At 37.4% G+C, this 24,309-nt stretch overlaps 3 protein-coding genes across 3 annotated transcripts; 1 reads left to right on the top strand and 2 right to left on the bottom strand.

Annotated features, from left to right (window-relative positions):
- Positions 1–1,236: 1,236 nt before the first annotated feature.
- Positions 1,237–7,859, bottom strand: LOC113664152 (large ribosomal subunit protein mL38). The gene is made up of 8 exons (XM_027179747.2): positions 7,677–7,859; positions 7,070–7,195; positions 6,619–6,815; positions 6,067–6,139; positions 5,127–5,172; positions 4,163–4,321; positions 3,167–3,300; positions 1,237–1,455 (listed from the first exon to the last, which is right to left on the bottom strand). The coding sequence occupies exons 1-8, from the start codon at positions 7,798–7,800 to the stop codon at positions 1,352–1,354; spliced, it is 963 nt and encodes a 320-aa protein (XP_027035548.2). The 5' UTR covers positions 7,801–7,859; the 3' UTR covers positions 1,237–1,351.
- On the top strand, positions 7,854–11,124 carry LOC113664159 (uncharacterized). Its single transcript, XM_089200969.1, has 3 exons — positions 7,854–7,976; positions 8,822–8,875; positions 9,563–11,124. Exons 1-3 carry the CDS (start codon positions 7,944–7,946, stop codon positions 9,644–9,646), a joined length of 171 nt encoding a protein of 56 aa, XP_089057095.1. The 5' UTR covers positions 7,854–7,943; the 3' UTR covers positions 9,647–11,124.
- LOC113664137 (uncharacterized) lies at positions 11,035–22,721 on the bottom strand. The gene is made up of 9 exons (XM_089200901.1): positions 22,549–22,721; positions 20,718–21,005; positions 19,361–19,805; positions 18,387–19,093; positions 17,565–17,680; positions 16,951–17,066; positions 16,094–16,367; positions 11,666–11,795; positions 11,035–11,475 (listed from the first exon to the last, which is right to left on the bottom strand). The coding sequence occupies exons 1-9, from the start codon at positions 22,591–22,593 to the stop codon at positions 11,224–11,226; spliced, it is 2,373 nt and encodes a 790-aa protein (XP_089057027.1). The 5' UTR covers positions 22,594–22,721; the 3' UTR covers positions 11,035–11,223.
- Positions 22,722–24,309: the final 1,588 nt, after the last annotated feature.

The following is a 24,309-nucleotide window of genomic DNA, read 5'->3' on the forward strand; positions in this document are numbered from 1 at the left end:
ATTTTTTAAACAATCTGCTAAAAAAGATAATTCCCTCTGAGTTTGCAGAAGTTTGAAGTATGGTTCTGAGGGAAACAGTTAGTTTTGTTTTCCCAAGAGTCCTGACATTTCCAGAGACAAACTTAAGGGAAATATCAGGACTTGAGGGAAAACAAAACTAACAAGTTTCCCAAGGGACCATACAGTTAGTGCTTTGTTGTATATTTAGACTTTCCCTTAAACAATCATATGGTAAAAACATGCTGTTGTATTCAGCTCACATGCAACCACTGTGCAATTGTATCACTGTTGGGATACATTTGAATTTGATCAAGGGGCACATGATCAAGAATTAACCAATCACAGTGCTTGTTTTGTTGAGTGAAAGTTTACTGAGTTGGTATATAACAACATGAATTATCAATGCCAAGGTACGAGTTATCAGTTAAAGTGGAATGCTGAGATAGAAAACACAGACATGAGGATCAAGCTAAAGTGAACTCTACACGGATAACTTTCCATTGGTTTAGATGTTGTGGGGTATACCTAGCTCATCTGTATAAATATTTTTGACAAAAAGTAATCAAACATAAATACATACAGTCTGATTATTTAGTACACCTTGTGCATCAACAAACTGACCAGAAAAATTTACAAGAATTGGTACATATCAAATGAAACAAAATTGACATGCTTTATTATATGGATGAGAATGTTTTCAGCTGACTTCAGAGTCTTTAGTGAGTTTAAGTAAGTCTTAAAAGGATGATTATTGTAGGGCCTCCAGGAGTCACTTCTAAATAAGAATTATCTTATGTTTTGTGGTTTAATTAAGTAGTTGAGTTTGTAGCAGTATAGTATTCTTCCTCTCAGTTTAAATATACTGTAACAACAATCTGAGATTCTCTCAAAAAATGCAACAAGACAAGAGACAAGAGAAATAGAGGATATACACTCATGAAAATACAAGCAATCTTTATAATCATAATTTATATTTATTAATAAATAGAGTATATTAAATGTTAGCTTGAAGATATTAAGTTTATATTCTTGAGGCAAGAACAATATCTCACTTGTTTGCTGCTCTCACTTACAAGACATTGTTCTAGTCACTCCAACATAAAATTAATATCTTCTGACCATGGTGTAATATCCTCTATATATCTCCAAATTCTCTAGATGGATTTACAAGAAATATGATGTATAGGAAAAAATAAGTTTAACTGCATGAAGATCAAACAAAATACAAATTTCATGTAACAATGTTTAAGGAATTGTTTTATTTACATTGAAACAGTGTGAAGGAAGAGCATTTTTATTACAGATGATATTTACAAGTTGTGGTCATCATTCACCAGCTTTGTAAATGATTTCACATATTCCTGTATTTCTTCTCAGACACTTCTCTGATAACAATTTTCCTGATTTGTTCAGGTGTTAAGAATTCTTTAGGCTTAAACACAGGTTCTGTCATACCTGAAAAATGGATTTGATCCCTGGATCAATAGCAATAATCATCAAAATAATTATGACAATAATTATGAGAAGAATGAGAGCACAAAAACAGTATATCAAAAACAAAATTATGCACCAGATATAAGATTCTCTCTTATACTCAAGATTTGTATTTATTCATGTACACCTCTGAGTTCAGCTGGAATCTTAGGAGATTCATATACAACACCCAAATAACAGTCAGTCTGAGACACAGACACCAATTTACACCCTATTTAAGACTTTCAAGCTGGCCCTCATTTTTAACACATTATCATTGGCCTTGAGCAATGTGAGCCAATAGGAGGTCTTTAAAGGGTCTTACATGGTACCACACCCCTGCAAACCTCTCCCCAAATTCACAACTTCCAGTGATAAGAATGAGAACCTGCTTACAGACTACCCACTCATGGCTCTACAAGTGGCATACATGAAGATGACTGGCTTTTTAAGCAGGCAAGAGGAGCCACTCAAGTCATACATTATACATATTGGGATTGCTATCTTTGTTCATTTGGATTACAGGTATCTTTGCTCAAACAAAAAAGCACAAAAACAAACAAACAAACAGCAGAGTTTGTTACCACTGATTTAATTGGATCCTTGATTGATTTTTGAGTGATGATGGTTTGAAAGCGACCTTGTTTTGGGGTTTTTATAGAACTACACAAAGTCAAGGTCTGCATAAACTAGGCTTCCACTTAGCTCTACTATCTTGACACTATAATGCATAGACATGTTAAACACCCTTACAGATGGAGACTACATGGGCACACTAGCATAATAATAATTATCACTCTCAAATGTAAAAGGTCTGCTGACTGCTAAGACATTCAAAGTTTTTATTTAAAAGACTGGTTACAGTAAATAAAAAATAGCCTCTTTTCTGTGCCAAAATATGCATGGATATTTTTCCACAGACATTATCTGTTACGCATTGTGAACAGTTCCTCTAGAGGCTCAAGAAAAACTGTGAGCTTGGAGGAACAGATAATGTCCAAGGATAAATATACAAGAATATTTTTGCACAAAATTGAGGCTATTGTGTTTATTGTCCTTCAAATGTATTGCAATGCATATGAAAAAATGTTAACAAAAGGCTTCCCATGCTGCATGAGATGTTTTCTTTTTAATGTTCTCTGGTACAACCTTATGAACAATTAAATATTCCCTTCCTCTGTAACAACCACAAAATGCTCCCTGCTCTCCCATCTCAACCCTTTAACTCCCATGACTGACCAAGAAAGAATTTCTCCTTACAATATCAATACAATATCAAGCAGACAAGTGATGAGAATAAAGAAAAATATCAATTAGGAGATTATAAGTTGATCCAATACCAAATCTCTAAACTAACATCACAAGAACTTTATAGCAGACAGTAAGGAAAGTTACTATTGAGATCTTGGGAGTTAAAGGGTTAAATTAAATTGTAAATGAAGATTTGTCATAGTGGATGTAAGGTTTGAAAATTGGGGAATATCACTTGGGTGATATCCCCGAATATCACCCGGTTTTAGAGAGGAATGTTCTGTCAAATCATGCCTTTAGACAAATCATGCACAAGCTAAAATATTTGATGGCTGATAAGAGTTGATATCCTTTTAGGTCAACTTGACTCAAGTCTGTCAACATGCACACCTTGTATACTGAGTAAATTCTACATTCAATAAATACCACAAAGACACCATACCTAACTTTTCCATATATGTTTGAGTAACACTCTCATCCCAGGTAGCTTGGAAGAAACACAGTCCAGCTGGAGTCAAGTTGTTCTTATGATCAGATATAAACTTTGCTGTAGAAAATGTGCGACCGGATATATCTCTGTTGAAAATTGAAAATCATACTTTTAGAATATACAATACTTAATGACATTTGAAAATAGTGTATCACACTTGTTCATTAACTCTGATATACTAATGAATTAGAGAAAAAGCTGCAGATTTTGCATTCTGATCTTGTGTTGGAAACTTTTCCAAATTTTTAAATCCATACTGAAAAGCTGGATGACAGAAAGTGTTGACAGAAAAGATTACAAAGTATTTAACAAATTAATGACAGAGTAATCAGTCCCAAGAGCAAGGGCCCTGGAAAAGGGGTTTTACGTAAAGGGCTGGTTTTCCACCCATGTTAATCTTTGTAGAGTGAACCATACACTGTTAATTCTCTACACCCCAATTCATTCTACATTCTCCATACTGTTCTCTGTACATTTCCTAAGGTTCCTGACAAGGAGAATTTGTTTACCAATCAAGAGCTTCTTTGCTTATTGATCATTTCCTTTTTTCTCACCACTTTGATGTGTGATTCAGGGGTGATAGTGTAATGAGAAATTACAGATATCGATGTTAGTCACTCTTAGGGGTCAGAGGGTTAAACCTTGTACCACTCTTAAGCCTTATAGTCAAGGATTAAGAGTGGTACCTCTGCTAACCTTTTCTGAAGGTGTCCATAACTTCAAAGAAATGATAACTGCCTATTCAAATCTATCTTTTCAATTGGTCTAGATGCACATGTACAAGTAAATTTTACTGACCAACCGAAAAAAAGATCAATGATGCATTCTAACTATCAAAGGTCAAAAGTTACAATGGGGCTTCTGAAACATGACTCCCAAGGAGAAGCTTCATGTCACCATTTCCTGTTATGTTTTTTCAACAACCTGACTAAACTGGTTTAGTCATACCTTCCATCTATACAGACATGACTTCTTAAATCCAATTTGCCAGTTTGTTTGAGCAGAGAGAAAACAAATCTATGAAAACCTGTCCCATGGGCTGGCACTGGTGGAAGATAATCACAAAGAACATCACCATCGTTTATTCTTGAGCCAGGAATATTTCCTCTGAAAACAAAACAAAATGCATCAGGTGACACTGCAATAAAAGAATGATGAAAATCTCCATACATGTTATGCCATATTTAGTTTTCTACTACAGTCTTCAACATTTTGCATCACTGATGAAGCAAATACATTTTGTTCTTTAAAAAGAATGCTTTCCCTACTAACACTTTGACTCCCATGAGCAACTAACACAGAATTTGTCCTTACAATGAATATTAACCCTTTAACTCCCAGATCAAATTTGTCATTCTCCTTACTGTTAAACATACAATTCTCATAATGTTAGTTCAGAGAATTTAGTATTGGATCAGCTAATTATCCCCAAATTGATATTTTTCTTTATTCTCATCACTTATTTGGTTGATATTGTATTGATGCATTAAGGAGAAATTCTGTCTTGGTCACTCATGAGAGTTAAAGGGTTAATAAAAAATCAAGCAGACAAGTGATAAGATGAGAATGAAGAAAAATATCAATTAGGCGATTATCAGTTGATCCAATACCAAATTCTTTAATAAATTAAAATCAGAGAGTAAGGAAAATCACTAAATAAAGGAGGTAGTGGAAGTAAGGTTAGGTAACTGCAGTAAGACATCTGTGTATTCATTTTACTTGGATTTCAAACCAATCTTTGCTGTATGCCTTATGAAAACACTAGCTAAGGGTAGGGGAGAATTTCCTTTCAGACATTGATGATCAATCTGAACTAGAAAAGGAATTCAAAGAAAATGGTCAACAAAATGATAGTAAATAACAAATTATTGATTAATCAATAAAAAGGCAAATGAATAGATAAAAAACTTACACCATCCAATGTAAAAATTCTGTGTCTCTCTCTATCAAGTTACCATCTATAAAATTAATCATGGCAAAAACTTTAATATGTAATAACTAAATTAATATTATACATGAACATCTGATTGGTTGAAAACAAGTGCATTTTGCATGTAACATGAGTGAAAAGTTGTAACATGAGTGCAAATAACAAATAGTATGCATTGCCAAATTTTGTCCCTCTTGACTATTTGTGATGCATTTTTCATGTAAATTATTAACAAGTAACAACATGATTTCACTTACAATGCCATGTAAATTAGCACTTGTAAATTTTTCAGACTGCAAATAACACTCACTCTACAGACTCATGCAATTTTGTTGTCTTAGAAAAATTTACCAAATTGCACTCAAAATCATGTTGTTACCTATACAAAATTTTTTACCAGAATTTGCATTTTATCAAGTCTACTGGCAATTCGCACAAATTTGAAAGTTACAAATGAACCCTTAACATCCTAATATCAGAATGGATATTCTCCATACTGTTCCCTATACATTCCTAAGGTGCTAACAAGGAGAATTTGTTTAACAATCAAGAGCTTCTTTAGTTGGTGATCATTGCCTTTATTCTCATGACCTAAATGTTTGATTCAAGGGTGATACTGTAAAGAGAAATATGATGCTGATCACTCTTAGGGCTCAAAGGATTAGAGCAGATCAGAAATGAAAAAGAAAAAAATTAAAAATAAAGAGCATTTTTCCAGTTACATTTTAAAAGAATGTCTGACTTTAGTTCTATGTAACATGGAGAAAAGAATTTATTTTACAACTCAGTACAAATAGGAGTTCATATTTCTGAAAGGCCTTGGGTGTTTAGGAAATTCAATATGGTTTTCAAAACCCTTTTTCTCAGGTGTGGTAACTCTAAGCACAGGGGCTTGTACTCCAACACTTAATATGTCTTTTACCTGGATTGGTGAATATCACTGTCCAGAGGCTGTCATCTTCACAGGTGTAACTGACAGTTGGTTGAGTAGTAGCCTACAGAGATTACCAGTAATTCATAATCAATCCATGAAGAATAGATCAATATAAAGTACTGTTTACAAGAACAATACAAATACAATGACCATATAAACACCCTTTACTTCCAAGCAATAGACACAAACTCTCTGTTGCATCAATTGGTCCATTAGACTGATCCTCTTACAATGTACATTGTAAAGGCATACCAGGAAATATTTGAACAGAAGTTATCACATAATTGAATAGCTTGTTTTAAAATTGATTTACTATTCCAGTGAGGCATGCAACTCTGCACTGCTCAACACATAACAGAAGAAAAAAAATTAACTTGAAAGCAACTTCATCATCAGCTTTCTTAACCCACAGCACCATGATCTTTGAGATTATTTCACTGGTTCCAGAATACATCAGTAATGACATAATCATATCTGGGAACTCTAATACACTTCACTTACAGTAGCAATACATTTGCTAAGACATTTAATTTGATGTACCTGAGATGGTGTCAAAAAATTTCCATGAATCACATGATCTGTTTCTCCAAATGTTACTGACATCCTAGTTGTTGCTGTGAACTCTTCTCCATTGAAAATATGCTTAAAAATACCATAATGCTTGGCTAGCTTTGTTGTTATGGAAAATTCATTCTTTGATTTCCACTCCTTTTGAACAGCTTCCAGTGGAATAAGTACTGTTCAAAGTAAAGTCTTGGATTAAAAATAAGCTTCATCATATAAACCAAGCAATTACAAGTAGGTGAAATATCCAAAAGAAGGCTTCCATGTGAAAATTAAGGAAACTATCAGCATAAGAATGAAATAAATAATTGAATAAATTGCAGCAACTGCTTTGTCCACAACTCTTCACATATACTAATATTCAAGTATCATAAATACTTATTTCCAGCCTTACATAATTATACAAAAACTTTGTGGCATGACTTACAAGATCCTTCTCTGGCTGCTCTTTCCATTGCAGGATCATGCCTATTTTTCTTGCATATAACAGATTGCATCCTCCTGACTTGTTTCCTTTTTTTAGGCTGATCAACAATATCCTGGGCTCCAAAAGCTGAGATGAAATCAAAGGAAATACAGATATGTCTTTAAACATGTTTTTAATTTTAACGTTTCATACTTTACATAAGCGACCAAGACCAAATTTCTCTTTACGATATCAAGCAGACAGGTGATGAGAAATTAAGAAAAATGTCAATAAGAGGATCATCAGTTGACTTAGTACCAAATTCTCAACACTAACATTTTAAGACTAGTATAGCAGACAGAAAGAAGAATTACCATTAAGATCTTAGGAGTGAAAAGATAATGTGAATTCTACATGTATGACTCCCACCCTTCCCCCCCCCCCCCATTATGTAAACAAGTGTACAATGGAGGAATTACTTCTTAAGTGTAACTAAAAATAAATTAGTTCGTAGCCCAGCCCATGTTTCTAGATCTGAATGCAGACGTTCCTGCACGGTCCCAGCTGCCTTATCTAGCGTGAGAGACCGTAAAAATAAAAAGTTTACGCGAATAACTAGAAGACCTACCTCCAGTATGGATACTACTCATCCGTAATTGATCTGTATTTCTAGGACGCATAGGAAATGAGAACATCTTTCTCGTGGAGCGGAAAATACACTGACTAGTTCTTCTCGCCATATTGGCCGCCATGATGAAAAGGTACTGCTGGGTATGTATATCGCGGGCGCAAAAGTTTCACACAAGTTGGGCTGAGTTCCCTCACGGTAATCCTCACGGCAAAAAAAGTAAATATAGGGTGAATGTTCATCTTATGAACAGAGGTATCACTCACTATGCCTGCCTCAACTCAGCTGTTTTCTCTTGTTGTAAGTATATCAACATCTATTTACTCTGGATGTTTAGCAATTTTATGGTCGCATCATGAACCTTCCCAGGGCACAAGGTTGTCTTCAAACAAGCAATCGAACATAAGTTAGAATAAAGAGGAAATACAGTATTGTAGGATTTTTCTAATTACTGGAAATACCAGGACCAGGAGAAGGGCGAGGCAGTGCTCTAACTATCCTCAAGAATGGGGTTCCGCTCACTAACTGTTTCAAAGGAGCCCTGATTGCTTATAAGTTAGTATTCCTTTCATTCCGGAATTGATTGTCATCAAAAAGAAGCAGACCACAAAATCCAAAATATTTTATCATCACTAGTAGTACTATATTCAAAACAAAGGCCAGAAGGATATTTCCCATTGAATTCCATGTAAGAACGAAATGATAAAGGGCAAATTTACCACTAAACCATCAACTTTTGATCAGCACAGAGTAAGTTGAGGACACCTTCTACTGACTCTGATCAACATGCGTATGTGAGGTTATTTGCCAGACGCTTAAAAGTAATGATTTTCAGTTTTTACCAAGGAATACAACTAAATCCTGGTAAATTTTTGGGTGTCCCTAAAAAGTGGTACAGAGAATCCCCTTCAGAGACTCCCCTTCTGTACTAACCACTTAAAATAGCTGATAACCTTTGCACAGTAAAAACTATTGAACTATGTGGGCCCCAGAATTATGTATATTCCAAGTAACATTACCTTACTGTGGTCCACTAAATGCTGAGGAGATATTCTGGATGTTTTTAAAGCCACACACTGTGTAGCGTCTGCCTTTTAGTTTTTGCTTAAATTTAATTGTAGCTTGTTGCAATATTTTGTTTACAGACTGGTCTTTTGGTTGGGAATATCTTTGGTGTTTATTTAGCTCAAGCATATGAGGTATGTTTAGGCAAAAAAATCCTCACAGAAATTCCTTAGTGAGTGAGCTCACTGTTTTGCATAAAGTAATACTACTTAGGAGAACTACCACAGTAAACCTTTGGATCATTTCAATACTTTAGAGCTATCAGAGGTTCATAGAGTGTGATCTGCCCCAAGAAATATGTTGTTAATATTTTATGCAGTTCAGTAGAGTTCATTTTTTAACAATATTGCTGAATGGAAAATGGGGTAGAAGAGTTCTATTGAGAGCAAAAATGCAGGCAATACCTTGGGTGAATGACTTTTTTCACTTTATTTTAATTCAACTTCTGGACTGAAATCCATGGAAAGTTATGAGAGAATGATTTGTTCTAAATGAGAAAAAATACAAACCCTTCCACTTCTACATGAACACAAGTTAGCATATTGCATTTTGTCATTTCACCACAACATTCTCTCATTCCTACAGCTGCCAGATATTCACAATGCCATGGAATACCTTTTCTCCAAAGCACAGGAATATGAGAAACCACCTAATTTTAATCGCTTAATTTTAATTCATCTTTTGGACTAAAATCCATGGAAAGTCACAAGACCATGATTTGTTCTAAATGAGAAAAAATACAAACCCTTCTACTTCTACATGAACACAAGTTAACATAATGAATTTTGTCATTTCACTGCAACATTCTCTCATTCCTACAGCTGCCAGATCTTCACAATGCCATGGAATACCTTTTCTCCAAAGCACAGGAATATGAGAAACCACCTAAAAAGTCTGATGATTAAAAAGACAAGTGACATGGGACAAGCTTTAGTCTTAAAAGTCAGAGGGAACAGTGAGATGGGAGTAAGAGAACCTTTTGTTGATCAGCATGAGATGGACATGAAAAAGTGGTCAAGTATTTCCCACAAATGAGAAAAATTATTTCTTAGATTTGACCAACGTCAACACAGGGAAACATCATTTTCTTCTGCTTATACAATCTTCATCTCTAACCTTAAAAAGCTAGTATCACTGAAATGCACTGAATTTGCCAAAGGAGATTCAATAAATAAAATCTTTACATGGACATAATGTTAAAACTTTAAGTGGCACACCACATCACAGGCTTAGAGTGGACCTACCAGTACATGTGAAGTGTTCTCAACAAAGTCTTAACCAGAGGGCTTGGTGATAAAGAATGTGTTGAAACAAGTGCCATGTATATCTGAGTCTGTAGTGATAGAAGTGTATTTCCGTGATTCCAAGTCTACACGCAATCTGCGGTGGCCTTAATAAAACCTCCCTGTAAAGCATCTTAACTTTGAACAATCTAATCTAGGATTAAAGATTATTGTACAGGGAAACATAGGGTCTAATTTCAAATGCTCTAGTTTGTTTTGCTAAATAGAAGTACAATATATAAATTACTGTAAGCTCAAATCAGCAATATCAACATCTTGCTATTAATCACCATTGGGGAGCTGTTCAGAATAATCTTTAGGTAACTATAATAATAGTTTTTATAAATGTTCTGTGTGGTTTTCTTAACCCTTCAACTCCCATGAGTGACCAAGACATAATTTCTCCTTACAATATCAATACAATGTCAAGCAGACAAGTAATGAGAATAAAGGAAAATATCAGTTAAGAGATTATAAGTTGATCCAAGACCAAATTCTCCAAACACACATCACAAGAACTGTACAGCAGATAGTTAGGAGAATTACAAATAAGATCTTGGGAGTTAGAGGGTTAACTGTGCAGACAAATTTACTATTTACATGTTTTGCTCAGATTTCCCTCAACTCAAGATTAAAGCCCAAAACCGATCAGCCCCACTTAACCCTTAAAAAAAAAGTGTAAACCTTCACACCCTAAGAGTGACCAGCATCTAATTTCCCCTCACAGCATCATCCCTGAATCACTCCCTAAGGTCAGGAGAATAAAGGAAATGATCACCAACTAAAGAATCTCTTGTCTGTTAAACGAATTCTCCTTGTCAGCACCTTGAGAAATGTACAGAGAGGAGTATGGAGATTATGGATATTAATGTTAGGGTTGTAAAGGGTTGACTCGTACTCCAGGGTTGGAGCGAAGTAGCATTCGAACAAGCGGCCCGTGATTGATACACGACCACTAGCAGTTCATCTGGTACCCCTTAGTCGTAAAACTAAGGCGCTGCAGCGTAAAGTTAGGGCTCGTTTACGCTTTCATTCCTTTCACGCGAGCCTTAATTACATGTGGCATAACCTCGATTACTAAATAAAACTCTTGCATTACAGATGATATATCGATTTTTATCGAAGTCGGTGTCTGCGAAAAATTTCGGCCGACCAGTTTAACCCACGTTCTGCCACAGTTTTGCTTGATCTTGTAGTGGTCAGGGGTGTTCATCCTTATCTTTGATGAAAACCCCCGGCAAAGTGAGTTCTTGCAGTCTCTCAAACGACAGGAATAAGTTTTTCTCCTCGTGGCAAGTGTCAACAGAGTCTTTGTTGTTATTTAGTGACTTCACATAAAGGTTATTTAATTCATGAAGACGCGATTCTGATCGAAAGGTTACGTATTTCTGACGTCTACTGGAGCCTTCTGAACGTTCGTGAAGTAACTGGGAGTCGTTGTGAAAGTTATCCTGGTGAAATAAAAATCGGAAGATCAACTTCGGCGAAAGCAAACTAATATGGTTCCGTAGCATGCAATTTTTAATAATTACTGCAATCTTGGACCTATTAATTGTTCTTTTTAACACTCGACGTATTCAATACTATTTCAACCCTGAACAACCTTGCAAAATATTTTGATCACTGGAAACCCTGCCGTACCCTTCTTGTTGTATCAGTCGGAGCTGAAAATGGTCGCACTGTTGATTTCCTGTTTGGTAAGACCAACAGTTCTTCCTCTGTGGGGCACTCTGGTTCAGGCAGCACTCTGGCTTGACGTAACTTGCTCCTCCTGAGACAAGTAGACATAAATAAATAATGACAATCTTTAATGAGGAAACTTTTTCACTAAAAAGTGGTTTACAAAAAGGACCTCGAAAATTAAAAATTAAAAATTTACAATGAATAAAAATGCTAAAAGATGCTACTAAAAACTAAATATATGTTATTTGCCGGCTGGGAGGTCCGTATGGTGAAAAACTGTGACCGAGGTCTTGAAAATACTGCCCGAGGCCGTAGGCCGAGGGCAGCATTTTCAAGACCGAGGTCACAGTTTTTCACCATACGGACCGACCCTTAGCCGGTAAATAACATATTTATTGTTTTTTAAACTTGACGAAATTCTTTCCAAAAGAACCCGAATGATTTAGGGCAGTAAATACGGCAAGATCTTCCATAAACTGAACAATTTTGAGTGAGTAAATGGTAGTTAAAATAGCGGTGATGCAAATTAAAGAGAGATGCCTCAGCGAAACATTTTCATTTCCGTAACGATAAAGATGATTTAAAAGGCTTCCAAACAAACTTTGAAACATTATTTTTACAAGTATCTGCCACAATCTGACACCTGTCAATTAGAGAGCGCGTAAGAAAAAAAAAGCGCAAGAAGATTTGAAAAACAACGGAACTAGTTTGGCAAGGACTGTCACGACAATGTTTTCTTCAAAAACAATCAATGATATAACGGAAAGTATTATTCACTCTCATCGACGATTCATTCATGTACGAAGATTTACCTCTGTTCATTAAGTAAACGGCGAGGAAAGTAATTGTGAGTAAATTCAAATTTTTTATTTTGAAGTTGTGAGAGTTTGCTCGTTTGTTTGCTGCAACGGCGTGTGTAAATCTGGTCTTTCCTCCACAAAAACTGAATTCAAACGGCACACTCCAACGAGACACAAGGGGATTTAATGCGGCCTTTTCTCAATAAATTCCTTCAGTTTCTGTTGTGCAATTTATGGTCCAAATGTCCAAATTGAACGGACTTTGAAAGACTCACCAAGAGCGTATATTTATTGTCGAACTGAAATTAAAACTTCGCTCGCTCTTTTACTACGAACAAATTGTTTGAGAAAATTCAGACATTAAATGAATGAAAGTTCCATTGTTCAGTTTACCTGTAACCAAATACCTCACGTTTTAACTTTCTAAGTACTTTTTGTGAATGATTAAAATCAATTGCAGACGGTTTTTAGGCCGCTTGTCAACCGACGTAATGACACCATTGCCTATACAAATTCATTCTGAAACCAATAATTTTTTGTCAACTAAATTGATTTGAGAGAGAGAAAGAGAGGATTCATAAGTCGGCTTGCGGTAGTGACCGATGTGTTTGCTTAAAAATACTGCCCAGCGGGCAAAACGAGGTATATTTATGAAAAATGGCAACGAAAGTTGAGATGTACACGGCGACTCACGAAAGCGTTACCGTGGCCCGTGGGCAGAGATAGGAAAATACTGACCGGGTAAAGAACCAATCAGATTGCAGGATTCGTTACCGTGCCCTCTAAAAAAACAATAATGTATCTTATGTGTAATACAAACTTAAATCAATGAATTAAAAATCTGACGCTTCAAAATATTTACATTATCAGAGGCTCGTATAGTTTTGTCCAGCGAGTTAAAATCACTTACAGCATGATAGCCAGTTCTTTGTTTGCCCCAGTTTCTTTTAACGGATGGAATTTTGAGGTTTGCTTTATTTCTTGTGTTGTAACTATGCTGTTCTTGCTGAGTGACTAATGTTAGTTCGTGATGCGTGAGACCATTAAGACATTTATATACATGTACGCAGCGGCGCTGGAAGCGCCTTTTTTCTAGTGTTAACCACTTCAGTGTAGTTAACGCATCAGACGCAGAGGAATACAGTGGTCGATCTAATATTATTTTAGCCGCCTTATTTTGAAGCACTTGCAAACTAGACATTAAAGTTACATTATGTTTGTCTCCCCAAACTAAATCAGCATACTCGAATAAGGGCATAACAAGGCTTTTATAAAAAAGGATGCGCGCCTTAAACGGTAACAAATGCTTAATGCGTCTAAGTAGGCCAAGCCTTTGATTAACTTTCCCTGCCATGTATTCGACATGATTTGTCCACGAAAAATCAGACGATATTAAGATTCCAAGATATTTAAAACAAGTAACATTGTTTATACAATGATCAAAGATTGAAACAGTTAGAGCTATTTTCCTCTGTAACTTCTTGTTACTGCCTATAAGCATGCATTTGGTTTTGTCCAGATTCAGTGTTAACTTATGTTCATTCAGCCATTTCGCCACAGCCAGGAGGTCTTGGTTGAGCTTTTCAGTCAGCTCCTGAGAGGAAGACCCATAGCAGTAGATCACCGTGTCATCTGCATAAAGTGATGCGTGACAGGCATCTAGAACGCTTGGCAAATCGTTAATGTAGATGACAAATAGCAGAGGACCCAGAATACTTCCCTGAGGGACCCCATGGGTAACTGGCAATTCATCAGACAACTCATTCCCACAACATGTACGCTGTTTCCTGTCAGTAATGTAAGAGCGGAACCACTGAAGCGAGTTCTCACATAAACCAATTTTGGAGAGCTTGCGTAACAAAATCCGATGGTCCACAGTGTCGAAAGCCTTGGTTAAATCCAAAAACACGGCCCCACACAGTTTACCTTGTTCCATGTTCAATAAGACTTCATCAGCAAATGATGTCAAAGCAGATTTAGTAGAGAGCCCCTTCCTGAATCCAAACTGTTTCCTTGTGAGAAGGTTGTTAATAACCACGTGCTGGTACAGCTGGGAATGCACGGCTTTCTCGAGAATTTTTACTGAGTGTCGGTAAAATAGAGATAGGTCGATAGTTCGATGCATTTGACCGGTCGCCTGATTTAAACAAGGCTGTAATTTTTTAGCATTTCCATAGTTTAGGAAATTTACCAGTAAGAATCGATCGATTCAACAGCTTAGTGATGGAGGGAGTGATTGTATTAGCAGAGCTCTTGAGTAGTCTAGCACTAATTTTGTCCAAACCAATTGTTTTATTTGTCTTCAAAGAGGTAAGCTGCTGAAGCACAAACGATTCCTCTAGTTCAGTTAACTGGAACTGAGACAACGGTTGTTCTAAAACCAAGTTGCAATTCGACCAGGTAGTCGTTATTTTGTCAGCTAGGCGCTTGCCTATGGATGCAAAGAAGCTATTCAAGGCAACAGCAATGGATTTGGAAGTGGTGTGCTGAATGCCATCGGAAATGATGCACTGAACCTTTTCTGAGGATGAATTACGATTGCAAGCTTCGTTTACAGCTTTCCACATTTTGCCGTGATCTCCTCTGGCTTCCTCGATCATTTCGCAGTAATATTTCGACTTAGCAGATTTTACTAAGCGGTTTACTTTGTTCCTCAGTTTCCTGTAAGTGTTCCAGTGCTTTTCTGAGTTCGATTTACGTGCTTTACGATGATACCAGTCTCGATCTCTCATTGATTCGCTAATTTTGCTATTCATCCAAGGAATAGGTGTTCCCTTCACACGTCGTCGTTTGACAGGTGCATGATCGTCAGCAACTTCTGAAAACAGTTTGTTCCAAGTTAATAAAGCGTCATCGATATTGTTTTCATTGTCAACGACGTGCCAAGGAACATTCCTAAGATCTTCGTTAAATGAATTCGCATCGAAATTCTTGTAAGAGCGATACTCAAACATTCTTGGATGTGCTTTTGTGTGCACACCAGTCTTTAGAATGCAAAACACCAGGTAATGGTCGCTCAATGGAAACGGAACAACACCAGATTTAACAATGCGATGTTCATTATTGACAAAAATCAGGTCAATCAAGGTCCGTGAGGTGTCAGATATTCGAGTAGGCTCTTTTATCAGCTGTGTGAAGTCAAAAGCGCGCGAGAAGTTGAGAAGTAGTTGTTTGTCTTTCTTGGGAAATTTTGAATTAGGCATCATGTTTGCGTTTAGATCTCCTAAAATGACCACATCCGATTTTTCAAGATCAACAGCAGGCATACTATCTCGCAGAGACGAAATAAAAGTGCGGAGATCGGCATCTGGTGCTCTATAAGCGCAACATAATAACGTTGGCTTACATTTATCTCGAATTAACTCAATCCATAAACATTCCTGTCCACCAGTATTGATATCATTCCGCAAACGAAACGCCAAATCTTCTCTTACATACATAGCAACTCCGCCATGAAAATGGTTTGTGGTGGAAATGCATGAACGCTCATTCCATTTGTGATTCAAGGGTGCATTTTCATTTGTGGATTATTTGTGCATCGCTTTATTGAACTGAGAAACTGGCAAAGGGTTCCAGAATCAGTTACCTGTAAAATGCAACAATCACTATCAGTCCGGCAAGCAAACACAGGCCCACCAAGACATATGGAAGGAAGCTAGGATAGTGAGTCTGCCTGGTGGTTGGTTGGACTGTGATCGTCCTAATGATACTGGAACTAGCGGACGACGGTTTTACGGGGGAAGGATTTGGTTGGTCCCAACCGATCTCCTTGACAGTCACAATCTTTGCGTCAAGATTCTTCTCCAAAGGCGTTTTGCTCTCCAAAATTATTCGTTTGAGTACAACAGATGGCAAGTATCCTTGAAAAGAATGAAATACAAGAAAGAAAAAAAAACGTAGATATCTTTTTCTAATCCTCGTCTCAGGACGAGATAACAGAGATTATTCCATGGAAAGGGCTTGTACAATTTTTATTCGTTGCGATGCATTAAAAAAAAAAAAAAACGACCAAGTGGGCGCAGCAAACGAGCGAGTTTTTTCTTGCATCGCAACGAGTGAAAACTTGTGCAAGCATTTTTTTGTAATCATGTTTTCGTTTCATTCCTACTGAGAAATGACCGACACATTTCAAAGATTTGAAGGGAACGACTGTGAAATTATATCGTTCGTCCAGTCAAAGACACGAACATTAACACTTCACAGTATAAATCTCAGTATGTGTGAAATAAATAGTCTTTTCACATAGAATATATACCTCAAAGGAGCAGATACACGTAAGAACACCATGAATTTTTGCGTGGGGGAATGCAATGCAACCGAAAAAAAAGTCATTACTACAGACAGCATAGAATAGTAAAAACCCATCAATGAGCAATTTCTACACCTGCGACGCAAACAAAAAGAGGTATTATAATCTAAGGCACAATTATAACTGGACCTCACCTGAGCCGGGTACTTGTGGTACGTTCATGGGAATCTTCACTTTACATCGGACGTAGACTTTCCCGTCTAAGCCATGCACAACTTTCAAAACGACATGTGACATGTTAAATACCGTTCTTGAGAAAAAAAAACAAACAAAAAAAAAACAGTAGTGACGGGAATACATCTCGAAAGGTTTCTAAGTGATTTGGGATCAGAGTAAAATATCAGAAAATTTATTTTGTTATGTGTGTATCACAGGCAAGATAGAGCAACTTTCTATTGAGCGTCAAAAGTAATCTTGGATTGCTTTGCTTTACTTCGCTCTGTGATTGGTTCAGAAAACTCACGCCACTCTCTCTCAACCAATCAGATGCAAAACTAAAATCAATCGCCACTTGGTCACCCGCGTCTTCCCGCGCTCTCGGTAATTTGGTTGTTTTTAATATGAGTTGTCATTGCGGGCTCCGAAGGTTTTTCATCTTTCTTCCGATCTCTCGTTGTGATCACTTTGGTGTTGTTTTTACGACAACCAAACGACAAGCACTCCAAGCAACAACAGATCGTTGCCTACCCTAAATTATAAGTTACTAATACCGTCTTGAATTCCAAGACATCACAGCTTATTTCGTTACCTGTTTAAGGTTGCGTTCGTAGTAATTTGACATGGTCGTAAATGCTTCATACAGAATTTATTGATAGTACTAATCAACTCCATGAGTTTAACTTGTTCCTCACTTTCTCTTGTCCACTGCAAAAGAAAACATATGAAATAATATACAATTATCGTAAAAGGGTTGATACAGTGCGTGCATGTGCGGAAACCCTAAAAACAGTTGAAGTGATGTAGAATCTAGTAAGGACAGTAAGTAAAAGAGGAAAAGTAAGGATATGAGAAAATGGGAGAGAGAGGAGATGAGAAAAGGCGAAGAGACTGTTGGAGGAGGTGGAAGATAACTGAGATAATACGAGCGCCCTGATTGGTCGAAAATCTATGATTCGTTAATTGCACCGGTAAACCCAAGGAAAATGGAAAATACGGTGTTTTGTTTTATAATAGCACGTACACCGCACTTTCTATCGCTTTAGCGGTGCAATAAGAAGAATACTCGAAAAGTTTGAAATTTACTTGCCCCTGGCTCGTGATTTACACTTTTTTCGTGTTCTCGTGCGTTCCACTTCTTAGATAAATACTGAGCCTCGAGTTTAATGACTACAGTAAGACCTCTTCTTGTGGAAATTAAAGTATCTGTCACTCTTTTGTCAGTCTGGATAGCTGGTTCACTGTCGAGGTCGGATCGCAAATTTTGTCCCAAACTAAACGCCGAGTAAAAGGAGTGCTCTAGAAGCTTTCAATGGCATGCTACTATTTTTATTCACAAGATAAGCATTACCATCACTTTCAAATCACTCGATACTCTTAGAAAAAAAGTGATTAAAGAAAAATAATTACTTACATTGTACCCAGGTCTCATTTCAATTTCTACGCCATTTTTTGGACGGCCTGCACTTGGGCTGGGATTCATCGAGAATGTGGGATTGAAAAACAGCGAGAAAGTGGGACTGGGAACCAGCACGAAAGTAGGATTTTGATCAAGCGAGGATGTAAGACTGGGAACATAATGGAAAGTCGATGCACATGTGGTCGGCGATGTAGTAGAGAAAGATATGGAAGCATGCGCAAGTATTTGAATGAGAAACGTGGAGGATGGGGATAAAAATGGTGATTTTGATGAAGAGGTTGTTGATAATGATGAAAGCGAAGACAGAGTTGATGACAGATTTGATTGTAGCGTTGGTGTTGAATGACTGGACCAAACATGAACAGCCAAAATACTCTTCTTTATAGAGTCAGTTTGGGTGAGCGATGAAGTTGAGAACTGTAGACGCGTTTCAAATGTCTCATGACTGGTGCTCACTGGGCCTTCAGTTAAAGGATGAGAGGTTGAAGAACGGAGTAAAAGCGTCTGTATCGCAGTTAAATAACTTCTCGATAAAGGAGTGAGATTCGCTGCAGATTGTTTTGTGGTAGTTAGTGAGGTATACTTCGTCATCTCAGGTGTTGGTATAGATGTCCTCACTTTTAATGTTAGAGAGCTTTGAGGGGAGATTTGCTCTGTTGTAGACTTGAACCAGCTTGATTCACAAGACGGAAAAGGACAAACTGAAAGCAAACAAAGCTATAAATAATTCAAATACATTATTTTCTACCTTACTAAGAGTGGTTTTGTCACAGCCCAAGGGCCGAGTCCTCCACTTTTATTACGGGAAAGTAAAAACGACTTTTATAGGAAATGTCCCATTATGCTCCTTGGTTCCATAAGACACCGTTGTAGGACCCTTCCCCCCCTCCCTCCCCCCCCCCCCCATGTCTAAGTTACACTCAGGAAAAAATGTTAACTCTGCATCGCCACTTTAAGAGATCCATTACCTTGTGTACAGTTATCCCCAGTCCACCCATCTAGGCAGAATTTCTCTCCACTGACAGGATCACAAGAGTAGTGTCCTGAGGAGTCATTCCTAGGAGCACACACCTTTTTCTTCTTTACACAATCCGTTGAAGGATCATACCATCCTTCGTCACACTCCTTCCGCCCGGCAGTATAGTTACAGTGGTAGTGACCAAGACTATCGTTACGTGACTCACAATACATTCCACAGTCGGGTACCAGATAACTGGTGGCACAATGTAGCGTGACTATCACGGTCATACACGACCGTTTACCGCATAACGTCTTTATTTCTTGTGTTTCAAATTTTGGATCCGGATCAGCGTCACGAGTTATCGTTAAAGTGTACTTGTCCACAAAATCATGAAGTTTTCCAACGATCTGACTACCGTCGTCATCCCAGACTTCCACCGCAACAGTACTTCCCTGGGAAAAAAAGAAAATACTCAGAATAAAACTAGAGAAAACACCATTAGATTGGAAAATAAAAGAACCAGCCATCGTTTACCCACCGTTGATAACACGTATGCTTACTGAGGAAGTCTCTGAGATCTCCAGGCATGGTAAAGTGTTTCTCCAAGAGAATATCAACTGTTGCTATTCTGTTGGTTTCTCATGTTTGTTTTTCTAGCGTGAATGTGCAAAACTCAGACTATAAGGCAAATGATCACTAATTAAGATTACAACTTAACTCTCGTCCCAAATCCCCGCAGCTCGGTGTTGAACAGCCAAACCAAAAAAATCAAAACGACTAATTAGGACAAAAAAGAATATCACGAGGTGCCTTTGACAGCTCAGGGTAAAAAAGAAAAAACGAGACGCGAATGTCTTTATAGCTTTGAGAACTTAGCAACTCCTGCTCTCTTCCATCTGATAGTATCTGACATCTGTTCAACAAAATGATTCCCTGTTGCCGAAAGTTTGCTAAGTAATAGAGCGGCGCAGCCAAGTATGCCACTGAAATTCTTGCCAAATTTTTGACGTCTTATATATCTTCTGTGATCTTCTGCCGAACAAATATATGGCAACATTGAATCTTCATCTTGGTTTTACATAAGAAAGAGAGAAAACGTTCCTCAAAGTGACGTCATCAATTGTCTGTCCTCAAAATTATCAAAAGTAACTGAACAACTGAAAATGCGTGTATTATTCAGCTTATTAAATAGATAATATTTGGACCCGACATCTGTTTCGTAGTTGTAATAAATTGTAACAAGGCTGTCATGAGTTCTCTAGACAGATCACTGATTGAAACAACGTAAAAGAAGTCACACCCGGTTAAAAAAACATTGGGCCCAATTATTAAAATCTGCTCCACCTTCTGTTAAGGGTTTGTACCTGCCAAGAAGAGAAGTTGTATGTCAGCGGATTTTGCAAATTCGTTCCCAGACTTCCTCCAACGCCAGGGAAACTAAAGTCGTCATCCCCGAGTACTTTTGTCTCAGTAGAACCGAGATTACAGGTTTTCAGAGAACCAAGTGCAGTGACACAGAATTTAAAATAATTTTCACACTGATCGAGGCACCAACCCACAGTGTCACAGCATTCTCCGTTGAATAACGTACTGCCAGGGTTTTTGTAATTAACCAGTTTGATTGATAACAGTCCCCAACCACAGCAATAGCCCTGAAATTAATTATAATGACAACTCGTTAGAATCTCGTCAGAATAAGAGTCAACCCAGGCGAAAGTAATCACAAAAGCCGGTCATAATAGTCAGCAATTATTGACTGGCCTCAAGGGAAACGGTGAGTTTTGTTTCCTTGAGATCTTCATGGGAGTTCCTGAGCGAAAACGTAATTAAATAGGTAGCTGAAACACTAAAAAATATCAGAAAGAGCTAAGAATTCAAGGTAAAAACAAGCAAACTAGAGCAAGCACGGGAAAACGCAAGTGACATAGTCACGATGGTCTTAACTATTCCTCTGATTGGTTGAGAGTTTTGCGCAACGAAACAATTACAAGGCAAAGTGAAACAGAATCGACGCCGTCTCGAATGACTCCCGACTCTCATTTGCAAATTGCTCAATACCATCAGCTATGTTCAATAAAACATAATTATTAATAATCACTCGAAAAAAATGACTGCCGCGATTAAAGAGGAAAATTACAAGGAAAATGATTCTAAGAGCAGCTAATTCGCGTAATTCGTGATCCAAATAGTGCCTACCGAAAATGAAGCTTGAATTATGCGAGTAAGGATTTATCCGCATTTTTCTGAATGCTCATCGGTCAAGAACTCGTTAATCAATTGAAAACAGTAGAAAAAGTTCAAATTGAGTGCTGAAAGTTTAAATTAATTGTTAATGCACCATCAACAAGAAGTACAATGATTTTCGTGCAATTTAGAATCATGATGAACATTTGATAAAATTTCAGTCTACACAAATTGCGCTCGCGCTACAGGCTCGAGTTATGCTCTGGGTATTTGACAAACGTATGCTCGCGAACGTAAACGCTATTTTATGAAACTGCAGAAAAATATTTGTAATCCTCTGTTTTAATTTGCGTTATTCAGCTATATCGAGTTCACGCAATCCAACAAAGTTGAAAGCTGTGTGAGGCCTCTTTTCGTAATTATTGGTGATTGTATTTCAATAAAATTTTGAAAAAAATTGATAAAAATCCACATAAGGATTACTCAAGGGAGTGCAAAATTGATCAGTAGGGTACAAAACTTAAAGCCGAAAGGTTATGGAGAACAAAGACGTGGCGAATATCAGTCAGTTTGGGATGACCTCGGCCTAGAGGTAAAGGTCGACTGGCCTATAGACGGCAACTATTCTGCGCCTAGATCGAGTAAAATTTTTTCATTTTTTTTTAACAACTAAGTACATCTTATTATCTAGTTTTTCAACAGTCTCTTGGTTCATGGTCACCAATCGTAAGTAGTTTGATTTCTACATTCAGGACTCCGTGAGTGCTTGTCTAAAAGTGAAGCTCGTAAGGTTTATGAAAAGAGAGATCATATATTACATCTATGCTTGGCCCACACTACATAAAACATGTTGTATTTTGAAAGCGATCGAAAAGAGTAGAGAATATTAATTGAAAAACCGTTGTTTTGGCTCAGAGTTACGATGACCAAAATGTAAATACTGTGTTAAGAATTAACTTCTCCTCTTGCGTGCGAGATGGTATCAAGTGTGTATCCGTTGAAGAAGCTTACCGTCAACATTACTAGTAGAGTAGAAATGGCTGTTATGAACATCATGAGAATCTCGCATAGAGTCCAGTAACTCCTGCATTTGGTCGAGTCGTTAAATAAACTTTCCTAACTGTTCACGTGGATCCGAAACATGTTGCTAAATTCAACTTCTTCACAGAAATTACGATGATTGATTGATGCTATTGTTCCAAATACTCTGTTGTATTTAAAACACATATTATGACCGACACAATAACAGGAACCTGCCACCGACAGTAATTACGAAACAGTGCGTTATTTGTTTTCGTGAAAGGCGAGGGTTAAGAAAATGCAGGATGAATTGTCTTTCATCACCTAAACGAGAAATGACTCACACGATTTCCGCGCGATAAAGAGTTGATTAAGAAATGATAGCCTACGTGACTCCTAACCCTTCACATCCTAATATCAGTATACATATTCTCCATACTGTTCATCATAAATTTCATGGTGCTGACAAGGAGAATTTGTTTAACAATCAAGAGCTTCTTTAGTTGTTGATCATGTTGATCATGGTGCTGACAAGGAGAATTTGTTTAACAATCAAGAGCTTCTTTAGTTGTTGATCATTCCTTTATTCTTATGACCTTATGTGTGATTCAGACGAGATTTTGTAAGGAGAAATTAGATGTTAGTCACCCGCAGAATGCATCGGAGAGAAAAAAATATGTCTGGGTGCTCCAACCCCTTTTCGTAATCGGTTTGAACCAAGCTACGATTGAAAAAACTTGGACAGGCTATACGCAACACAAAATAACTTGGTTATTACTAACACACGTTGCCTGAATATCAAGCGGTCTTCCTATCATAAATAACATTGGGTATGCAAAAGTAATTTTGCACTTAAGCTTCCTGTAATTTGTCAATAAAACGACATTATTGCATCTTTTTATGTGGTAATTACTCAGGACAACAGGTCCAAACCAGAATGAAAATCGGTATGATGAAGCCCTCGACCCCATCAACCAGACTGTGGGTATGTTGCGGGGAGACAATACTTCAAAAATTTTATAGAGAAGCAACCCTCCTAAGCAAAATTCAACGTCAACTTGTGCCAAGAGCTATTTCTTCTCGAAGCACCTGAACTAGTGCCGCAGGTTCCGTAGCTGGAAGCTCGACAGAAATCGCCAAACTTTTCCCCAGTTTCATGAGAGTAGAATGGTCAGAATGGAGTCTTAATCAGTGAAAACCACAGCAAAGGGGACGTCGTATCAGTTTTACAAGCCTATAACGTTTCGTGGACGCATACGTTTGTTTGTTTATCTAAAAAAGGTTACAGTTACGTCCTATCCCGAGACGAGAAGAGAGTAGAGGTGAGAAAAGGGCATAGTTAGTCACGAGAATGGTCCATCTGAGCATGTGAGAAGGACACCAAAAGATAACGCTCCGAAATTAAAAAAATATGCGAGGTGCATTTGAGAAACTACTTTCGTCTAGTGCCAGAATAAACTGGAGTTGGTACCCATCCCACTTTTCGGGTATTCGGTACCCTTTCCTAACCCTTTACACCCTAACATTGTTATTCATATTCTCCAAACTGTTCTCTGTACATTTACCAAGGTGCTAAGAAAGAAAGTTTGTCAAAAAATCAAGATTTTCTTTAGTTGGTGATTCAAGATTTCCATTATTCTCATGACATTACTGTGTGATTCAGTTGTGATATTGTAAGGAGAAATTAGATGCTTCTTACTCTTAGGGTTAAAGGGTCAAGAAAACCAAGGGGCAGGCGATAAGGTACGTTAG

The sequence above is a fragment of the Pocillopora damicornis genome, chromosome 3 (assembly GCF_964200805.1).
Source record: "Pocillopora damicornis chromosome 3, jaPocDami1.2, whole genome shotgun sequence".
Classification (NCBI taxonomy): Eukaryota; Metazoa; Cnidaria; class Anthozoa; order Scleractinia; family Pocilloporidae; genus Pocillopora; species Pocillopora damicornis.